This window comes from Microtus pennsylvanicus, chromosome 5, assembly GCF_037038515.1.
Source record: "Microtus pennsylvanicus isolate mMicPen1 chromosome 5, mMicPen1.hap1, whole genome shotgun sequence".
Lineage (NCBI taxonomy): Eukaryota > Metazoa > Chordata > Mammalia > Rodentia > Cricetidae > Microtus > Microtus pennsylvanicus.
Window position 1 is genome coordinate 82,316,554 of NC_134583.1, and position 20,640 is coordinate 82,337,193.

The following is a 20,640-nucleotide window of genomic DNA, read 5'->3' on the forward strand; positions in this document are numbered from 1 at the left end:
GCTGCTCCTCCTGATCACTGCTCTTTGGCATTAGTGAAACCATGGCACCAGCAGGGCCAGCTGTGCAGGGTTCTTGCTCCCTCTAGTGGCAACGTTTAAGGAAGATGTGTCCTGAACTTGATGCTCCTAGTTCCTATCCTGGAGCAGCAGAATATGAGAACAGATTGGGGCACATCTCCGAAAACCCACCTCGACTCCAGGGAGCTGGGACTGCAAGGAAAAATTGATGAAGTTCACTGATTCATCAAAGCCACAGAGGATCCACAGCCTGACGTGTGAGTGGTGCACAGAGGCCCAGGCAGTACGTACCAGCTGCTCCACAGATGGCTGAGCCTGAGTGATGTTTGCTATAGAGGGAGTGTGGAATTATGGGAATGAGGAAAGATTTCCTTCAGGAAACCAGAACATACCTGCCCTCAGCACCTAACCCCTGAACAACTTTAAACTTTGTTGTTGTTGTTTTGTTTTGTTTTGTTTTTCGAGACAGGGTTTCTCTGTATAACAGCCCTAACTGTCCTGGAACTAGCTCTGTAGACTAGGTTGGCCTTGAACTCACAGAGGCCTGCCTGCCTCTGCCTCCCAAGTGCTGGGATTAAAGGCATGTGGCCGTAAGATGACTTTCTTAAAAACAATTTTAATGTTTCTTTGTATAACCATGACTGTGCTGGAATTCAGTCTGTAGACCAGGCTGGGCTCGAACTCAGATATGTGCCTGCCGCTGCTGGGATTAAGGGTGTGTGCTACCACCGTCCAGCTCCTTACAAACCAGTTTTATAATTTTTTTCTTAGGTAGGAATAACACACGTGCTGGAATAAATCTTCGAGGATACATGTACAAATAATTAGGTGGTGGCGCACGCCTTTAAACCCAGCACTCAGGAGGCAGAGGCAGGCGGATCTCTGTGAGTTCGAGGCCAGCCTGGTCTACAAGAGCTAGTGCCAGGACAGGAACCAAAGCTACAGAGAAACCCTGTCTCAAAAAACAAAAACAAAAACAAAAAAAGCACGATTCCTTCTGCAGAGGCCCAGCTTCAGTCCCCAGCACCTACTGAGGGCAGCTCACAGACATTTGTCCCTTCAGCTCAGCTACCCCATACTGTCTTCTGATTCCCAAGCACACGTGTGGCATACATTCATAAAGGCACAAACACATACACAAAAAGAAATAAAAATAAGGGGTTAGAGAGATGACTCAGTGGTGCAAAGTGCTTACTGCTTTCCCAGAGAACTCAAGTTGGTTCCCGGCACCCATGTCAGACCGCCCACAACTGCCTAAAAGCCTAGCTCCAGGGGACCTGACACTGGTGGGCTTCTTCAGATACCCACACCCCTGTGCACAAACCCACATGCGTACACATATTTACAAATAATAGAAAGAAATCTTAATTTTTCCTGAGACAGGGTTTCTCTGTGTAATAGCTCTGGCTGTCCTGGAACTTGCTTTGTAGACCACGCTGGTCTCACAGACATCCACCTGCCTCTGCTTCCTAAATGCTGGGATTACGGGCGTGAGCCACCACCATGCAGCTAGAAATAAATCTTTAAAAGTTAAAGTTAAGGGCTGGAGAGGTGGCTCGGGGGTTAGAAGTACTGTTTGCTCTTCCAGAGGTTGAGGGTTTGATGGTGGATCACAGTCACAACCATTTGTAACTCCAGTCCCAGGGGATCCTATGCCCTCTTCTGACCTAGGCACCAAGCATGCATGTGAAACACACACACACACACACATATCATGCATGAAAAACAACCATAAACATAAAATAAATCTAAAAATATTTTAAAAAAATGAATAAATTTTTTTAATGAATAATTTTTAAAAAATCAACCCTAGTCTCATTATCCCATAGGATACCTCCTTCTCCTCTTCTTCCTTCTTCTCATACCCCGACTGTCCTGGAACTCAGGCTGGCCTCCAACTCACAGAGATATGCATGCCTCTGTCTCCCGAGTGCTGGATTAAAGGCATAAGCATCCCACCACCATGCATGGCTCCATAGATTTGGTGCATTAAGACCAATCAGGGTGATACAGGCCTTGAATATCACCATTGGGAGGCAAGAGACAGGCAAATTTCTGTGCGTTCAAGACAAGCCAAAGCTATGTAGGGAGATCCTGACTCGGAGAAATTTATTTTAGGAAAAAAAATGGTGAGTGGGCAGGCACACGCATGAGCTTTGTTGCATATTTCAAACATGTAAGACCTAAAAATGTTTATGTGTTTATGTGAACATGTATGTTTCTGTACATGTGAAACCGGGGTCAGCCTTGGTGTGATGCTCAGGAACACCACCAATCCTGGGTCCTTGCATTAATAAAGTAAACCCACCCCACCAGCCCAGTGAACTGTGTGTGTGTGTTCTTTATTGATTTACTTTGGGTTTTTGGTTTGTTGTTGTAGTTGCCTGGGTGTGGGGTCAGGGTCTCTCTATGTAGCCCTGTCATGGAACTTGATATTGGATCAGGTTGGCCTCAGACCTACAGAGATCCGCCTGTCACCACACCTGGCTCTAATATGTTTTAATGTATGTTGTGCATCCTCCTGCAGGCTACTTATTCTGAACAACAAAATTTGGGATGAGATCTGTCCATGGTAATAGAAGTTTATTCATTTTAACAGCTGTAAGGTATTCTGCTTGCTGCATACATATGCCAACACTTAGTCATTTCTACTCCGGGCTTATCTGATTTTTTTTTTCTGCTACAGCAAATACACTTTACATTTCTTCGTATCCTTGTTGGGTCAGGCATGGCATGATCAGTCTCATCCTGTCACCCAAAGATGGCATAAGAATCCACCTTCCCAGAACCGAAGTGACGGCACAGGGGTTAAGAGCACTTGCTCTTCTTCAGGACCTGCGTTCACCTCCCAGCACCCACGCGGTGGTTCACGACTGCCGGTAACTAAGTTCCAGGAGAACCTACACCCTCATCTGTGGGAACCAGGCATGCTTTGGCACAAATATACACATGCAGGTAAACAGTCCCACACATTAAATAAATAAATAAAATCTTTTATAATCCACCTTCCTAAGAACATTCAAAGATCCTCCACTGAGGTAGACCTTCACTAGTAATTGGCTGCCAGTCTCAGGCTTCAAACAGCTGAGCATGGTAGCACACACCTGCAGTCCCAGCATTTGGGGGTAGGAGACAGCCTGGGCTATATGGTGAGTCCCAGGCTAGTCTGAGATATGATGTAAGTGTCTGTTTCAAAAAAAGAATAAAGGGGATGGTAAGCTAGCTCGGTGGGTAACGCCTGTTGCAGTCAAATCAGATGATCTGAATTTGGTACCCTGAACCCACATGGTGAAAGAAGAAAACAGCCCTAAGTTGGCCTCTAGGCTCCACGTGCCACCACCACCCACACACAATATAATAAAAGAATATAAAGCCATCTCTTCCTGTAGCTCTAGCTGACTTTTCAGCATGGACCAGTAAGAGAGGTAGAGGCTATGTTCGTTGCTTTCATACATGTATTGGCCATCCCTATTTCCTTTAGGCACCTGTTCATGTTCTTACATAGAGTCTCATGTGGCCTAGGTGCACCTAATGCCAAAGATTGATGTGGGAGTGTCATATATCAATCTGTTGATTTCATTAGCTAAGCAATAAAGAAACTGCTAGGCCCATTTGCTAGGCCCACCCTTAGGTGGGAGGAGTAAACAGAACAGAATGCCGGGAGGAAGAGGAAGTGAGGTCAGACTCCACAGCTCTCCTCTCGGGAGCAGAAGAGACGCCATGCTACCTGCTCCAGGGAAGACGCACGCTATGAAGCTCCAACCCAGGATGGACTTAGGCTAGAATCTTCCCGCTTGGGATCGGAAGGAGAGTGCTCTGAGACCGTGACGATGACTCAGAGCTCCCCGCCTGCTCCTGGGCAGAAGGCAGAATCAGGCTTAGGCAGGCGGAAGAGCATGGCGGATTCCTGCTGCCATACAGAGACGTGTTTTTAGACTGCGCAGTGCTCTGCCTGTCAAATTTGGATGTTACTTGGATGAAAAGAATTTCTGTGCTGCACGCTCAGTCTCAGAATTAAAGTGCTGAGTGCCGCTCCTACCTGGTAGCCCCAAGAGGCTTCCTGACTCAGCTTCAGCTGCAAATCCCTACAGCTCATTAAGAGGTCCTGCCACGAAACACTTAAACGGTGGTGACGAAAAGCTGAACGCATGCTTTTCGGTTTTCAGCTGTAGCAGGAAAAAAGCTGCGTGTTTAAAATGCCAGCTTTCTGGGCCATCCTGCCAGGGCAAACTCTGACTGTTTGAGGCAGGAGGGCCGGCTACTGAGAGAGGACTTGAGTGTTGTCTGTTGTAGCTTGCTGGCTGGCAGGGACCTTGCAGCCAGTACCTCAGCCATGAGGCTGGAAAGTTAAGGAATGGACTGGATCTAGCTGGCAAAGCCACGCCTTCAGTCCTACTGATATTGCTTGGTAAATTAAAGGCTCTTGTGGTCAGAAAAACAGAGAGAGATACAGTAAAGAGATTCAAAGACAAAGAAAAATTTTAAATGATTTACAGTGTTAAAAATATATACAGACTAAAAGTTAAAATTCTTAAAGTAAACCTCTGTGACTTCAAGGTGTGGTAGCACACGCCTTTAATCCCAGTGCCTAGAAGGCAGAGACAAACAGATCTCTGTGAGTTCAAGGTGTAGTAGCAAACACCTTTAATCCCAATGCCTGGGAGGCAGAGACAGGCGGATCTCTGAGAGTTCAAAGACAGCCTGGTCTACAGGGTTATTCCAGGTCAAAGATATATGCTCAAAAAGCAAAAAGTTAACCTAGGAATGTCACATCTTAGATTCTTAAGCGCCTAGTGATTTAAAGGCGCAAATCAAAAGTGCTCCTGGATAGTAAAAAATTGCAGATTCACAATAGGACAGATTCAGACCACTAAATGAGTCACACTGTTGGATGAATGTACGTAGGCTTGGGAGAGAGAAGAAAAAGAATATAGAGAATAAAGTTAATGGTTTAAAAAAAAGGTAAAGTCTTTAAAGAGACAGAGTACAGATAGTTAAGAGATTAAAAGAAATAAAGAAAAATAAGCATGTAAAAATGAAAAATTCACAGAGAGTCTGGATTATGTACATTGTGTTTTCTTTAAAATTTTTGACTGTGAAGGAGCTAAGTACAGAGAGACATTTCATTATATGGGCTGCTAAGCTGAACCTACACATATGTTCTAAAGGTATCTTGACTTCGGAATTTGGGTCTAAGGATATGATGCTTTGGAGAGAGTCTTCTTTTGTTTTCACAGAGGACCAGACCCTTTGGATTTCTTCTATCCCGATTTGGTATGATAGACCACGACCTCCTGAAAGGTTCCTGTGAACGCCCTCAAAAAATTACGTCACAGCCGGGCGGTGGTGGCGCACGCCTTTAATCCCAGCACTCGGGAGGCAGAGGCAGGCGGATCTCTGTGAGTTCGAGACCAGCCTGGTCTACAAGAGCTAGTTCCAGGACAGGCTCCAAAACCACAGAGAAACCCTGTCTCGAAAAACCAAAAAAAAAAAAAAAAAAAAAAAAAAAAAATTACGTCACTCAACTGCCAACTGAGATAAACCTGGCACACAGGTTACACCCTAAATAATCTGATTAACAGCGCCCCCATTCAGCAGGAAGCAGTTTGGAGAGAAAAAACTGCGCCCATGTTCCCAAAATATTGTTTATAAATGTTCTTTTACATTTAAAGGGGGATATGATATAGACATGAATAATTTGCATTAGTATAGATTTTGCTTTATTGATAGAGATTTAAGGTCAATTTTGTTATATGTATAAATGTTTCTGATGTAACTTTTACTTGATAACTGTTTTGTTATATGTAATTTTGCTATGTTAAGGTTAAAGCCTTCCTTTTTTTGTTTAAACAGAAAAAGGGGAAGTGATGTGGGAGTGTCATATATCAATCTGTTGATTTCATTAGCTAAGCAATAAAGAAACTGCTAGGCCCATTTGCTAGGCCCACCCTTAGGTGGGAGGAGTAAACAGAACAGAATGCCGGGAGGAAGAGGAAGTGAGGTCAGACTCCACAGCTCTCCTCTCGGGAGCAGAAGAGACGCCATGCTACCTGCTCCAGGGAAGACGCACGCTATGAAGCTCCAACCCAGGATGGACTTAGGCTAGAATCTTCCCGGTAAGCGCACCTAGGGGCGCTACATAGATTATTAGAAATGGGCCAGAGCAGTGTTTAAAAGAATACAGTGTCCATGTAATTATTTGGGGCATAAGCTAGCCGGGCAGAGCCAGGCAGCTGGGGATTTGGGGACGCAACCCTGCCGCCGCCCATATTACTACAAAAGATGACCTTGAATTCTTTTTTTATTTTACTTTATTATTATTATTACTATTTTGGTTTTTCAAGGCAGGGTTTCTCTGTGTCCTGGCTGTCCTGGAGCCTCAAACTCTAAAATCAGCCTGCCTCTGCCTCCCAAATGCTGGGATTAAAGGCATGCACCACCACCGACTGCCTGGCTCTTTTTTTTATTTTTTATTTTTATGGATGCTTCTCAAATTTGTGTGTCATTCTTGTGCAGGGGCCATGCTAATCTTCTTTGTACCCTCCCAGTTTTAACATATGTGCTGCCAAAGTGAGCAATTCCTTTAACTACTGATCCTTCTGCCTAACCCTTCCAAAGACTGGGATTAAAAGTGTGTTCCACCAGCCAACATGGTGGTGCGTGCCTTTAATCCCAGCACTCGGGATGCAGAGGTAGGTGGATCTCTGTGAATTAGAGGCTATCTTGGTCTATAAAGTCAGTTCTAAGGTAACTAAGAATACCCAGAGAAACCTTGTCTTGAAAAACCAAAAAATAAAAGCTAAAGTGTGTGTCACCATGCTCGCTTTTTGTGATGACAGGGACTGAACCAATGGCTTCAACCATGCTAGTCAAGCACTCTACTCACTTAACAGTATCCTCAGCCATTTTTGCCAATTTTTGTTGTCTTGTTTAGAAAAATCCCTATTAAGGGATTTCCCCCAATTTTCATGTATGTATATATGAGTGAAGTGTTCATAGATATGCATGGTTTTGCATGTGTGAGAGCCCACATACATGCACGTGTGTGTGCACATGAGTGTATGTGCATGCGGGAGCCTGAGATTGCTGTCAGGAGTCATCCTCCATTGCTCTGCCACCTTGTTCCTTGGAGGCAGGCTCTCTCAGCAAACCCAGAGAGATCTTGGCTATAGCTAGTATCACTGGCCATCTTGCTATAGGAAATCCATCTCTGGCTTCTGAGGCTGGAATTAGAGCAAAGATGCCACAGCCACCTAGAATTTAGGCGAGGTTCTGGGGATTTAAACTCCGGTCCTCACACTTGAGCAGCAAAGGCTTTAACTGATGAGCCATCTCTCTAGGCCCAAAAAGATACTCTCATTCCAGGCCAGGCAGTGGTGGCGCACGCCTTTAGTCCCAACACTCAGGAGGCAGAGGCAGGCGGATCTCTCTGAGTTTGAGGCCAGCCTGGACTACAGAGCAAGTTCCAGGACAGGTTCCAAAGCTACAGAGAAACCCTGTCAGGCCACACAGACTTGAGTTTGGAAGGAATGACGGCAAGTAGAGATGCAAAAATACAATTCCTAGGGTAACTGCTCTTTTTATGAAGTATCAAAAATACAGCTTTGCTGGACTGGAGAGATGGCTCGGTGGTTAAGAGCACTGACTGCTCTTCCAGAGGACCTGATTCAATTCCCAGCACCAATATGGCAGCTCACAACTATCTGGTTTGTTTGTTTGTTTGTTTGTTTTGTTTTTCGAGACAGGATTTTGGTGTAGTTTTGGAGCCTGTCCTGGAACTAGCTCTTGTAAACAAGCCTGGCCTCAAACTCACAGAGATCCGCCTGCCTCTGCCTCCCGAGGGCAAGGATTTAAAGGCGTGTGCCACCACCACCCAGCTCCCACAACTGTCTGTAACTCTAGTCCTAGAGGATCCGATGCCCTCTTCTGACCTCCTCAGACACCATGAACACATGTAGTACACGTTCTTACTTGCAGACTAAACATCTATACACATAAAATAAAAAGAAACCCTTTTTGAAGATACAAGTTAGGGGGCTGGCAAGGTGACTCAACCGGGAAGAGTGCTTGCCATGAAGCCTGATGACCTGCCCTTAATCCCTGGGTCCCAAACAGTAGAAGGGGAGAACTTGACAACTGATTCCCAACACCCCCACACAAAATAAGTAAATGTAAAAAAAAAATAATTTTAATACAACTTGGAAGTGGCAGGATGACTCAATGAGCAAAAGTATTTGATGCCAAGTCTGACAACCCGAGTTTAATCCCTGGAACCCAGTAGAAGGAGAAAACCAATTCCCACAAGTTGCTCTTTGACCTTTATACATATACTGCCATATCATATACACAGAGCCCCAATAAACAAACAAATAATAAAATTAAAAGCATTAAAAAATTAAACAGAACATCCAAAATATTTTGCATAACCCAAATGAGAGCAGGAGAGGGCGGTGAATCCACCTTATTTTGAGCACAGGCATCTTCAGTTGTAACCACCATGATGCTCTGGGTAACCCTGGTCCACTTTCCCACAGTTTCCTAGAAAACTATAAACTCATCCTGGCGGTGGTGGCGCACGCCTTTAATCCCAGCACTCAGGAGGCAGAGACAGGCAGATCTTTGTGAGTTTGAGGCCAGCCTGGTCTACAAAGTGAGTTCTAGAACAGACTCCAAAGCAACAGAGAAACTGTCTCAAAAAACAGACAAAAATAAAACATGTACGCACTAAAGTGGTGTACACTGCTTTCATCCTGGGCCCTGCTCCCATGATACATCTGACTTTGCTATCACCTTCATATAAATCAGACATAGTCTAGCAAAATGAAGTCATCTCTTTCTAACCAATATGCCCACTTGGCTTTGACCCTGAGTATAAGGAGCCAAGGGTCTGGCCACTGCTTAGCGCCACCCTCCTATCACCGCTGCTTTGCAACAAAGGGGAAACAGAAATTAGAAACAGACAGCAGGAACAGGAGCAGTAAGAATGTAACTAAAGGTTGACATCTCAATAGTTAGATTAAATGAAAACAAACACAGCACATTAATTGTTGGGAACTAATGGAGTCCTGGCCTTCCTACTCACCTCCCGTTGGTGACCTTTCTTGCCCTTGTTGTTCTGGGTTTCTGAGAAACTTGCAAGATCCCTGCTCTCAGAGTTGTTTAGCAACCCTGTTTCCTGAGTACACATTGCCTTGGCCCTAACTCGAGGATCCAGCAATGAGGTCTCCATCCTGTTGGCCTACCTGTCTGGGTTAGGTATAAACCACCTTGGTGATGTGGTGTGGAAGAATTGTCTGTATTCTGTCAATCACTGATTGGCCAGGCAGGAAGTATAGGTGGGTCAACCAGACAGGAAGTAGAGATGGAGCAATGAGAACAGGAGAATGCTAGGAAGGACAAAGCCCATTCCTTCCAGTCCTGCCCAGACCACGGAAGGAGCAAATGTAACCTGCCCAGCTGAGAAAGGTACCGAGCCATGTGGCTAACATAGATAAGAACAATGGGTTAATATAAGCTATAAGAGCTAATAAGAACCCTGAGCTAATGGACCAATCCATTTTATAACTTATAGAGATCCCTATGTGATTTTCTCTGAGACTAAACGGCTGGGGGACTGGGCGGGACAGAAACCCCAACAAGCAGCCTGGCCCTTATGTTACAGTGATGTACAATAAAGGCTTCCGATTCTGCAACATCCAGAGTGTGTGTTTCATTAATCCTGACATCCTTCCCTTGGACTCGGCATCCAGGCTGCACTGGTGTGGCAATTAATCAAAGGAAAGATTGCAGGACATCTCCAAAACTGTATATTACCTGAGCATGATGGCATGCACCTGCAATCCTAGCACTCAGGACACTGAGGAAGGGTGATTGCAAGTTCTGGGCATGGGTAGTTATTGGTGGGAGGGTCACTAAGCAGGACTCTGTCCCTAAAGACCATTTATGCAGCTCAGGAGTTGCTGCCTGCTGCCTTCTAAGATCCTATGGCAGAATGTCCTGCCAGCTCTAGCGAGATAGCAAGCAACTCCCCGGGTCATACCTGGCCTAGCTCCGTAGTCAGTACCTTTTGTTGTCCTCTGTATTCCCTAATCTTGTCTGAGAATTTCCCATGGATACAAAGCCTATGCAAAACTTGGTTAGGGGAAACCCCGGAAAACCATGGTACCTCATGAATCACATACGCCCACGCCATGTTACCCGTGACAAGATCCACTCGGATCTCAAGATTCCATGGCCCGAGAAAGGTGTGTCCCATGCCATGAAATTAATCCACCAGCATGAACTGGCCAGGGTCTGCACCTTTCTTGCTTTTTTCCAGCTTGGTTGCCTCAGTGTTCTAAGTAAGAGGGCAAAGCTGCATCCTAGGGCCACCCCAAGAAGGAACAACTCAGCTAATGCGGTCATTTCTCACGTTCTAGCAAAACTGACAGAAGCTGACACAAGCAGGTAGCTAAGAGCTGGAGTCAGTACAGGAAGAGCACAGGGTGACGTGCTGAGCCTGTGCTGAGCCTGTGCTGAGCCTGTGCTGAGCCAAGAGGCCCTGAGACTACCTGCTGCTCTCAGGTGCGTAGAAGGCTCCTCAGAAACGGAGTATACTGTTTTGACCCTGAGGACACAGGGCTTGGTTTCCAGGTTTCTACTATTCCTCCAATGTTACCTTGATGAGGAAGAACTTGATGCCAAAGCTTGGGCCACCCCAGTTCAAGGATAGCAGTGCCACCTGGTGGAAAGGAGGAATCAAAGTTTGCAATCTGAGCCCTTGTACACTCTTTAACCATGGAAGGCAAAGTCCACTTTGGGGAGGACTGACCTCTCCTGAGAGCTATGAGTCAATATCTCCATACCCTGGTCCTCCCATGCTGCCTACGCCTGGCACTCAGGATTATTATTCTCCCTACATACTGAAGACCCACTGAGGGTCCTGGGACAAAGATGATCTCTGCCAGGATCCAGAAAGCCAAGAACCAAGGGAAATACCAGACATTATGTTTGTATCCTAGCCAGGAGCATCATGAATAAGACAGGCCCAGTCAGGAGCTTAGGTCTCCCACTAACTGGGGAAGCAGACAAAACATGGCCAATTCCATGCCCTGGACACTAGTCCTGCCTTAGTGGAGTAATACCTGCTATGTCTCCACCTGATATCTCCCATGCCCACGTTTCTCATTTTGTGAAAAGCCTGTCTCCAAGCCCATCCCACACTTAGGATAAGGAACTGAGCCCTGCCTTTCCAAGGAAGAACATAGTGTCAGTGTTGGGGAAGAGCAGGGGCAGGGACAACAGAATCCAAGGAGGTGTCATGAACATTCTCCCAGGACCAGGACCAGGATAGGCAATGGCATGGGTACAGCTCTCCCTGCTAAACAGGGATAGTTCAAGGTACCCCAACCCTGGCGACTACCTGGTATCTGAATTTTAGAAAGAGGTTTACAAATGGAAAATAAAACAACAAAACCAACACACAAACAAAACAAAAAAAACAGAAAAGAGAGAAACAAAAAGATTCTCTGGAAGGTCAACATTAAAACTGAGCTTCAACTATCCATGGTGGCACATGCCTTTAATTCCAGCACTCAGGAGACAGAGGCAGATAGATCTCTATGAGTTTAAGACCAGCCTGGTCTACATGGAGAGTCCTAGGCTAGCCAGAACTATGCAATGAGATCTGGCCTAAACAAACAAACAAATAGACAGGACTTCTTCCAGCCTGATTAACGAAAAAGAAGGTATGATGCAGATCTGGGGTGGGGGTAAGCAACAGGCCAAACATTCTTAGGAAATACAGCAGGGGGACCCAGAGCCACAGCCTCTGCCAGAAGGCCTGTAGGGAGAGGACAGGGGCATGGGTCCCAGGAGGACAGGCAGGAGTCTGAAGCAAGATTTAGGAGTCCAGAAGGAGGGGTGATACTATCAAGGGACCTTTCTTTATAGAAAGTAGCCATATCTGTCTGCTGGGTACCATAGGCATCAAACCCTAAACAGGAGGGGCTGGGACCTAGGTGACACCCAAGGACAATGATAGTAGGAACAAATATGGTGCATGGTGAAAAGCACTCTCCTTGATGCCCTACAGAGAGGCACCAGGACAAGGGACTCCTAGGCCTCCTCGTGCAAGTAAAGACCTATAAAGTGACAGAGCTGGCCTGCCAGTGGGGGTGCAAGGTTAAAGAGCATGAACTGCCTGCTGTAAGAAGAAAGTACTCCTGAGGGGAGATAGGAACAGACTGGAGGTTGGGCAGGGACTCCGGCAGTGTGGAGGCCAGGTGTGTAGCTTCCCCATCAAACACCTACTAGGCCTCCTCCTTGGAAGACACTGTTACAGCCAAACAGGTGACTACCACATGAAGGCTTTACACTCTGGCTCAAACTCATGGGATTATATATTCCAAAGACTGAAACCATATGCACCAACAACAAAATAAATCAACCAGAATGAAACTTGAACTTCATCCACTGGGTCCCTGACATGGTTTACCCTCAAAAGTAGAAAAGAGCTGTGCCCAGAGAGGCTTGCTGCATGCTTGGGGCATGGTCCCAACTCAGCTTGGGTTTCCTTGCCAGGGACTGACATAGTACCAGTGGGCACAGACACTTTCAGGCAGCAGCCTTACTACTGTGATGTCTCCTATGGACAATACAGGGCCCTATGACATGGATCACACTGTGTGACCATGGGTAGGGTGTCCCATCACCACTGCTGTTTCTACAGTCTGTTTCCCCGTCTCCCTTGAGCAGTACTTCTCTTCCTCTTACAGGAAGTGGTTCATTTCCTCCCTCAGTCCTGCAGCGTCACCTCCAGGCCAGCTCTATCACTATGCGGGCAGGACACAGCAGTGAGGGTTAACCGATCACTGCGGTGTAGCAAGGAGCTAGGGCTTCCTGGTCTAGGACAGGGATTGAAAGGGTGTGGGGGTTCTAGCTCCTGGCCACCCCTGGACCTGACTCTTTCCTGAGTGTACCCCAGAACCCCACAAGCGTGGCAGTGCTGCAACATGCTATCCCAGAAGCAGCACGTGGCATGCTACTGAAATACTGAATGGACATTACTGGTCCTCAAGCCCAGATCCTGAAAGTGCCATGTTACTATTCCAGCCGAGGACAGTCAGAGGTTTCTATGTGCCTGAACCCTGTAAGAGAACAAGACCAGGCCGGGTGGTGGTGGCGCACACCTTTAATCCCAGCACTTGGGAGGAAGAGGCAGGTGGATCTCTGTGATTTCGAGGCCAGCATGGTCTACAGAGTGAGTTCTAGAATAGCCAGGACTGTTTCACAGAGAAACCTTGTCTTGAAAAAAACAAAGAAAACAAGTCCAGTAGGCAGTCCCCAAGGTGGCTGCTCCCTTCCCCAACCCACTTTCCAGACCTCCTTCCAGCCTCTGTCCCGGGCAAGGCTCCCTGTCCTCTGGCCAGAACCCTGGTGTCGGGGGGGAAAATGCAGAGGCTGCACATTCAACTTCCCTGGGACCTCTGGCAGCCTCCCAGGGATCACAACCCTCTTGGGTGATCTTCTCCCACAATGACTCGACTCCTGAAAGCAGGGACCACTGCCTGGGCATGAGCCAGGTTGTCACTGTCCTGATGATGGTCCTCAGTAAGGAAGATGCCTTTTGGGCATCGGCCCAGCTGCCAACCCACTAATGAGTGGCATACCGTCCAAGTTCAGTAGACAGCTTCCCGTGGCACCAAACAGCCAGGCTGGGTGACAGCCATACTGATTAATGATGGCAATTTACAGTCACAGCACCTTCCCTTCCCTACGTGTCCTGAACCACTAGACTGTCTGCTGTGGTCAAAGCACCCAGACCTGTCAAACGACTCCCTCATGTCCCTCATCAGCCAAGAGCCCTCTATGCATAAGCAAACCAGGTGATGTGTTCCAGTCAGTCATTCTGCATCTCTCACCACCTATGGCCAAAATCCAGGAGACAGCATCAGCCTAACCATGTCCTCTCCTCATCCTGAGCCCAAGAGACAGCTACAAACCTCCCACCCTGTTCTTGTCCTAGCTTCACGGGCCCGATAGGCTATACAAACCCTATCGGCCATAGTCTGCCTCAAAGGCTACCCTGCCCTTCAGGAACCAGGACATAGGAAGGCAGCAAGCCCAGCTAGGACTTGTGTGGGTGTTCCTCCTTCCTTCTCTGAGGCTGCAGCTGCATAATGGGGACGCAGAGTACGATGAAGGGAAGCCTCAGGTTCCTGGGACACCTGCTACTGTCCCCAAGCCATGGCTCCGCACCTCTGGAATAAGCTCTATTTGTCGGTTATAGACTCTCAGGAATCTGCAAATGGTTCCAGCCACCACCTTTTGGCTCTCAGCTTATGAGAATGAGGTAAAAAAGCATGAGTGAGTGAAGAGACCTGCCTCATCCCCAGAGGCGCTGGGCTGAACCTGGAATAGAGAGGTTTGGGGGCCATGTGGAGCAGGAGACCCTGAGGAACTCAGGACAGTAAGGAGACCCCAACTGTCTAGGGCTCCTGCAGGGACCTTCCTTGCTCCACAGTGTCAGTTTCCCAGTCCAGGGGTGTAGCTGTCCTAGGAGCTCCCCAGCTTCCAAGAAGGCTAGAAGAGTCCGTATCTAATAGGTGAACTAGGCCATAGACCTCCTGCCTTCCTGCCACACATCCCACAGCACAAGTCAGAGTTTGAGCAAGTGCCGTTGGCAGACCCGGCCAGGACAGAATCAGAGTCTCGACAAGCCCCTTATCCCAGGGTCATAGCTGCTAAGTCCATCCCTGAGCAGTTACAAGCCTGATAACAGCCTCATGGAATCAGCTCTACAGAGAACCAGAGGTTGTATGCAGACCATTGATCCCACCTGGACAGGTGACACCCTCTCATGCCTGCTGTATTTGTAGACGTCAAGCCCCCTGAAGCTCTGGGATATCTACATTCTGGAGGACGAGGTTGTGGGTCATGACCATGGCAAAAAAAAACCAGCCCTCAATATACATGGAAGTCACTTCTCAAGTATGTAAGACAGACCTTGGCTCGCTGTGGGCCACACTCAAACCAATCATTTGTATTACCTCTCCAGTCTTGAGTGAGCCAGCCACAAAGGGTGGGCCAGACCAGCTGTGGTCAGCTGGGTAGGGTGCAAGGTATTGTCCCACGCCCTAAGCCCACCCCCATACCAAAGAAAAGAGTTGAGGCTATTTTCCTGGCAGGAACTCTCTTTGGCTGTGGTCTTATGTATACAGCAAGACCAGAGTTAGAAACAAGGGGCACAGTAGCCTTAGCAAGATGACCTGGGCACAGGCAGGACATGGACGATGACCTTTCCCAGGGCCCAGCCCAGAACTGAACTCCGTACCTTTGAGAACCTCCCAAAGCCTCTGTAGGACATGCTGCTTCAGGTTGAACCACACAATGCTAAAGTATCTTCAGGCCTCCACTGTGGAGTCTTGAAGGATGGAATATGACATTCTTACCATATTAGCTCCAGTGTGAGGTCTCTTCCCAGGGCAGCCAAGTCTAGGCCCCACAAGCTCTACCCTATGTTCCCCACCCTACTGCTTCCAGCAGGAACACTAAGCTCCTGTCCACCCTTACAGTCATAGCCCAGAACATGTCCAGCCTACTAAAACCCCCAAACAGGGCCAAAGACAACCACTAGCATAGCAGGCCCTGTCTCCAACCCACCTATGACCAACATAGCTCCAAAGGAGCCACTGAAGCTCCAGATACCTCAGGAGCCTCAAATATACGTGGACGGAGAAGCCGAACATTTGGCTGCTGTGGAAGAGTACAAGTGGGGTGTCCCACTAACCAACCTACTCAGCAGCAGCCCCTACATCGTGCCTATGGGAGACCCCTTATATCCTAAGTGTTCTCCAAAAGAGGGAGTTCACCCAATTCCACCCAACTGAGAGGGTAAAGTGCACCCACCAAGGGCCCAGCAGCCAGGATGAGGACCAGGATGCTAGAATGAGGCCCTGGGCATGGCACGCCCTTTAGGAGCAGGGAGCGGCTACCTGGCAGTCTTGTGCCTCTCAAGATCATAGAGGTAGCGGGGCAGCAGTGGCGCACGCCTTTAATCCCAGCACCTGGGGGGCAGAGGCCAGCCTGGTCTACAGAGCTAATTCCAGGACAGCCAGGACTGTTACACAGAGAAACAAACCCTATCTCAAAAGACCAAAAAAAAAAAAAAAAAAAAAAAAAAGGCCAGACAGGTGACTTGGAGAACATGTGTACACTTCAGAGAGGTGGTAGGAACAGGTGAGGCAGCTTTTACCCTCTCAGGGAGTTAAGATTGCCAGGCTCTAGACACTGATGGGACAGAGGCCTGAGGCCACATAGAAAACACTCGGGCCCTATTTCCAGAGTCCCCCATCATCGGTCAGAGGGATGCAGGACACTGGGGCAGGGCAGGTCTTATACTCTGCAATTCTTGGGGCTATATTTCATGGAACCCAGAATGCAGGAAATGTGTTTCCTGCTGAAGACAAGGAATACCATACCCTTTTACTCTTAAGCCCCCCTCCTCCCATTACTTAAAGGACAATAGGTCACTTTTCATATCACCTGACTATTCTTGTGTTGCCTAATGCTTTCTGCAGGAAACACAGACAGCTGGGGCAGGCAGAAGGAAAGGGCTGCACAGTCCAGGGGCCCCAGGCTGGCCACCGCAGCCTCTTCTCAGAAACAAGAACAAGGCAGATGATGAGGCCCAGGTTCCCAGTATCTTCTGTGAGGCCACAGGCACTATACCTCCTACTCCCAGCCAGAGACAAGTCAAGACCATCAAATAATTTACTGTGATTCAACCTGTGCCCCATAGGCACCCGGAGGGAACTGAAAGGGGTTGAGGGCTGGGGTGCCAGTGGCAATAGGGACAGTTCATGGCAGTCAGTTCAAATTGTCCATGCGAAGGTCTTGGTCATCTCTGTCCACCATCCCTGGACTGGACTGGCTCCAGCATCGCTTCCTTCCTTCCTTCCCTCCTCTTTCCTTCCTTCCGTCTGCACCTCCTCCCTGTATCCGGCACCTCCACGTCCTGAGCCTGTGCCGAGATAGGCACAAAGGACACCACTGACCGCAGGCAGGGGGATTGGCAGGATGGGGGGGAGCAGGGACATCAGAGTGGATATGAAGTTCATCTGGCTAGCTGGGGCCACTGCCCCAGACGTCTGCTGGTCCCTGCCTCACCTGGTGTCAGGACAGCACACACTTGCAGCTCATGCAGCCGGGGCCACTCTCATCGGGAGGGTTCAGCTTCCGCAGTTTATGCTGCCGGATCTCACGTACTAGCGTATAGAAGGCATCCTCCACACCCTGGGAACAGAGGGGCTGGATTAGAAGGGACTCTGAGAACGAAATGGGTGCTGTCTGGGTAAGAAACTCCCTGCCTGGATCAGGGAACACCCCGACCCTGGAAAACAACCCTTCCTCACTGCAAAACCAAGACAAATAGGGAGCTGGGCTCTGCCCATCTAACAGGCACAGGGCACGCTCCTTAAGCAGACTCACTCCAGAATATCCTTGAGAAGTCAGAGCCATTCAACTGAGGACTCTCCCAAGTCCCCAGTATGGCTCAGGTATGAACACCCTGACCACACTTAAGGGCTCAAAACTAGCAGGTACCCAGAGGACACTATGGGGACAGGAAGGACTAGGCCCCTGGGTCACCGCTCCGGCCTGGCTCAGGGCAGCTCTCTCCATGGACCCCCTCTTGCCCTGGTGCTGTGTCATCTCAGAACTGCAGGGCATAAGCCCAGACCTTGGCCCTTGCCTCCCTCACAGCCCTGCCATCTGGGAGACTTACAGCATGGGGGCCGCTGGGTCACATGGGTCCCGGGGGGGTCCCAGAGGGTCCCGGAGCTGGAGCCAGAGCGGCTGCCCTGTGTTGAGGGAGAGGGCGATGAGCTCCGCTCCCTGGCCGGGGTAGGGTGGGGTAAATCCCTGACTAGCTGCAGAGAGTGAGGAGCAAGCTCACCTGCCGGGTCTTAGCTGATGTCTCAATGTAGGGGATGCCGTAGCTGCGGGCAAGGTCCTGGGCCTGCCGAGACTCGACAGTACGAGCGGCCAGGTCACACTTGTTCCCCACAAGCACCATTGGCACATCGTCTGAGTCCTTCACCCGTTTGATCTGCTCCCTGGAAGGGGATGAGGAGTGTGTGAGCCAGCTAGCAGGCTCCAGGCATGGCTGTATCCAGGACATTCAGGAGAAGACATAAAGCCTCAGTGTGCACACAGAACCTTCCTCATCTGTGCCATGGGCTCATGGGCTAGCCATAGGTGGCTTACCTGTACTGATGGATGTCTTCAAAGGACTTGGTGTTGTTGATGGCAAACACACAGAGGAAGCCCTCCCCTGTGCGCATATACTGGTCCCGCATGGCACTATACTCCTCTTGACCTGCTGTGTCTAAGATGTCCAGCAGACACGTCTCCCCATCAATGACCACCTGCTTCCGATAGGAGTCCTGCAGAAGAACAGAGCTTAGGGGCTCCACCTCTCCTCAGACAAGTCCACAGACCTGGCCCACCCTTGCACATCTCATGCCCTGACGGATCAGGTGGGAGCCAGACCTATACCACCTGCAAGCCTTGGCTGTGTGGGCCTGTCCTGACTCTTACCCATGACCACTGCCAGAGCCTAGGCAGGTAGCTAGAGCTCACCTCTATGGTGGGGTCATACTCGTCCACAAAATGGTTCTGGATCAGCTGGATGGTCAGGGCACTCTTTCCCACGCCTCCAGCGCCCACCACCACAAGCTTGTATTCTGTCATCGCTTCTATAGAGGCTGCCACTCCAGGAGCTCCTGCCCCACCTGCCAATGAGAACCATACTTAGCCAGGCCCGGGCCACTTGAGACTGCTAATAGGTGCCTGACCCAAAGGCCCTCTCCAGCATTGAGCAGACAGGCCAGCCACAACAGTGGCTCAGTCACTCACCTGTGGCACCTCCAGCTGGGACAGGGAGGTCCCCCACCTCCTCCAGCAGCACTTAATGGCTGTGTGAGGAAGCAGGGAGAGGCCCCCAAGGCAGGGCTGACAGCTGAGTGCTTCTCCCAACCACGCACCCAAATTAGAAGTCGCTAGGTAGGCAGAAAGCCTCAACTGGAGGCGCCTGAGGGCTGAGGCCACCCCCCCAAAAAACAGGTCCTGCCACGGCGGCCTCAGCGTGCCCAGGCAGGCCAGTGCCAGCCTACAACCGGCTCCGGCCCGCCGGCATGTGGGTGCAACCGACAAGTATTTACTGAGCGCCTACTGCATGCCAGGCGCGGTCCTGGCAGCGGGGGAAGGGAAGGGACCCTGCCCTCCGCGGAGACAGACCTTCCACAAGGGGCCAGGGAGCCTTCAGCAAGCAGGGGGGGGAAAGCGGCTGAGGGTGTGGGAAGCAGGTGACTGCAGGAAAGACTCACAAGGGGCGCGAAGGGTAGCTGGGGAGCAGAAGGCCCTGACTGGGGCCAGGCGCGGGTGTCCTTGTAGCCCCGAGGCCGGAGCGTGATGGCCGCGGGGCACAGAGTCTCCGGAGGCCCGGGCGGCGCCTGGCCGGGAGGACGGCCACAGGCGGGGCGGGCCGGGCCGGGCCGCAGAGGCGGGCAGCCGGGCGCTAGGCACGCTGCCGGGCTACGAGGAGCGAGGAAGCACCGATCACCTGCGCCCCGCGCCCCACCCCGCGCCCGAACTCACCGCTTGCTGGAGCGACTGCCCCCGGAGCCGGGGCCGGGGCCGGGGCAGGGCGGGGGCGCGGACCGGCGCCGGCTGGGCCCGCGCATGGGCTCCGTCCGCGGCGGGTGCGGCTCGGGCTGCGGGCGCCGGGCGCGGACGGCGGGGACTCGGCCGGGCCCGCGCTCGCCCCGCCCCGCTCCGCCCCGCGCCCGTCCGTCAACTCTAGACGACCGGTGATTGGTAGAGCTCCGCCTTACCGCGACCTGTCGTGGTTGGTTCAGCAACCCATCCGTCAGGAGCCGCAGCTAGGCGGGGCTTCCTGGAGAGGCAGTGTAGCAACCTGGGTGCTGCACTCAAGGAGCGACGCCTAGTTCCGAGGTGCGGAAGAGAGTGAGGGAGCCCGTGCTTAAAAGCCCGAGATTCCTCCGGGGAGAAACTGCCGTACGCTCGGGTTGGGTCGCAGGGCCTGTCACAGAGCTCCCACCCGGCACCCTCACCAGAGGCCCAAAGGCCCAGGGAACGGAAAAGTCATTTCGGTGGGCACCTAGTGTCCGGGACAGTCAGCACCGCGGACGCCGGATACCAGAGGAAGGCAGAGTCCGCCGGAACCCCGAGCTGCCTGTTCCCGTAGGCCGAGGTGGGGCGAAGGCCCCATCCCTGGGCAGCGTCGGCTCATTACACTGCGCTCCTTGTGCTTTGGAGAAGACCCCCCCCCCCAATAAAACTCGAGGTCCCAACCCTGCAGCAGCTCATACTTGCTCCCATTTGAAGAAAAACCCTGAAAGTCAGAAAAGTTGGTATTAGGGCGAAATGAAGTGTTCCACCCACTCAAGTAAGTAGGGTACATCTGTGTCAGACGCAATGTTTCCAACACTCTGAAATGCCAAAGAAACGAGTAAGCACGTCCTCCTCTGAAAACCGATGGATGCAGGCTTGGGGGCGCGCGTTCACGTGTCGTCCGGAGCGCGAGCTCGGCTCGGCCGATGCGGCCAACAGGCAGATAGC

At 50.3% G+C, this 20,640-nt stretch overlaps 1 protein-coding gene and 1 non-coding gene across 5 annotated transcripts; both read right to left on the reverse strand.

The window, feature by feature from the left end:
- Positions 1-6,489: 6,489 nt before the first annotated feature.
- On the reverse strand, positions 6,490-6,596 carry LOC142851516 (U6 spliceosomal RNA). Its single transcript, XR_012910828.1, has one exon. It is a non-coding gene; the product is annotated as a U6 spliceosomal RNA (small nuclear RNA).
- A 10,156-nt stretch (positions 6,597-16,752) lies between these two features.
- On the reverse strand, positions 16,753-19,808 carry Hras (HRas proto-oncogene, GTPase). Of its 4 annotated transcripts, XR_012910625.1 has the most exons (7): positions 19,657-19,808; positions 18,640-18,791; positions 18,265-18,443; positions 17,954-18,113; positions 17,783-17,858; positions 17,167-17,292; positions 16,753-17,020 (listed from the first exon to the last, which is right to left on the reverse strand). XR_012910625.1 is itself a non-coding variant. In XM_075972722.1 (6 exons), exons 2-5 carry the CDS (start codon positions 18,748-18,750, stop codon positions 17,173-17,175), a joined length of 570 nt encoding a protein of 189 aa, XP_075828837.1. In that variant the 5' UTR covers positions 18,751-18,791; positions 19,657-19,808; the 3' UTR covers positions 16,753-17,020; positions 17,167-17,172. The 4 variants fall into 4 exon arrangements, 3 of the variants coding, with proteins under 3 accessions (XP_075828837.1, XP_075828839.1, XP_075828838.1); XM_075972722.1 differs by lacking the exon at positions 17,783-17,858; XM_075972724.1 differs by having other exon boundaries at positions 16,753-17,292.
- Between the last annotated feature and the right edge of the window lie 832 nt (positions 19,809-20,640).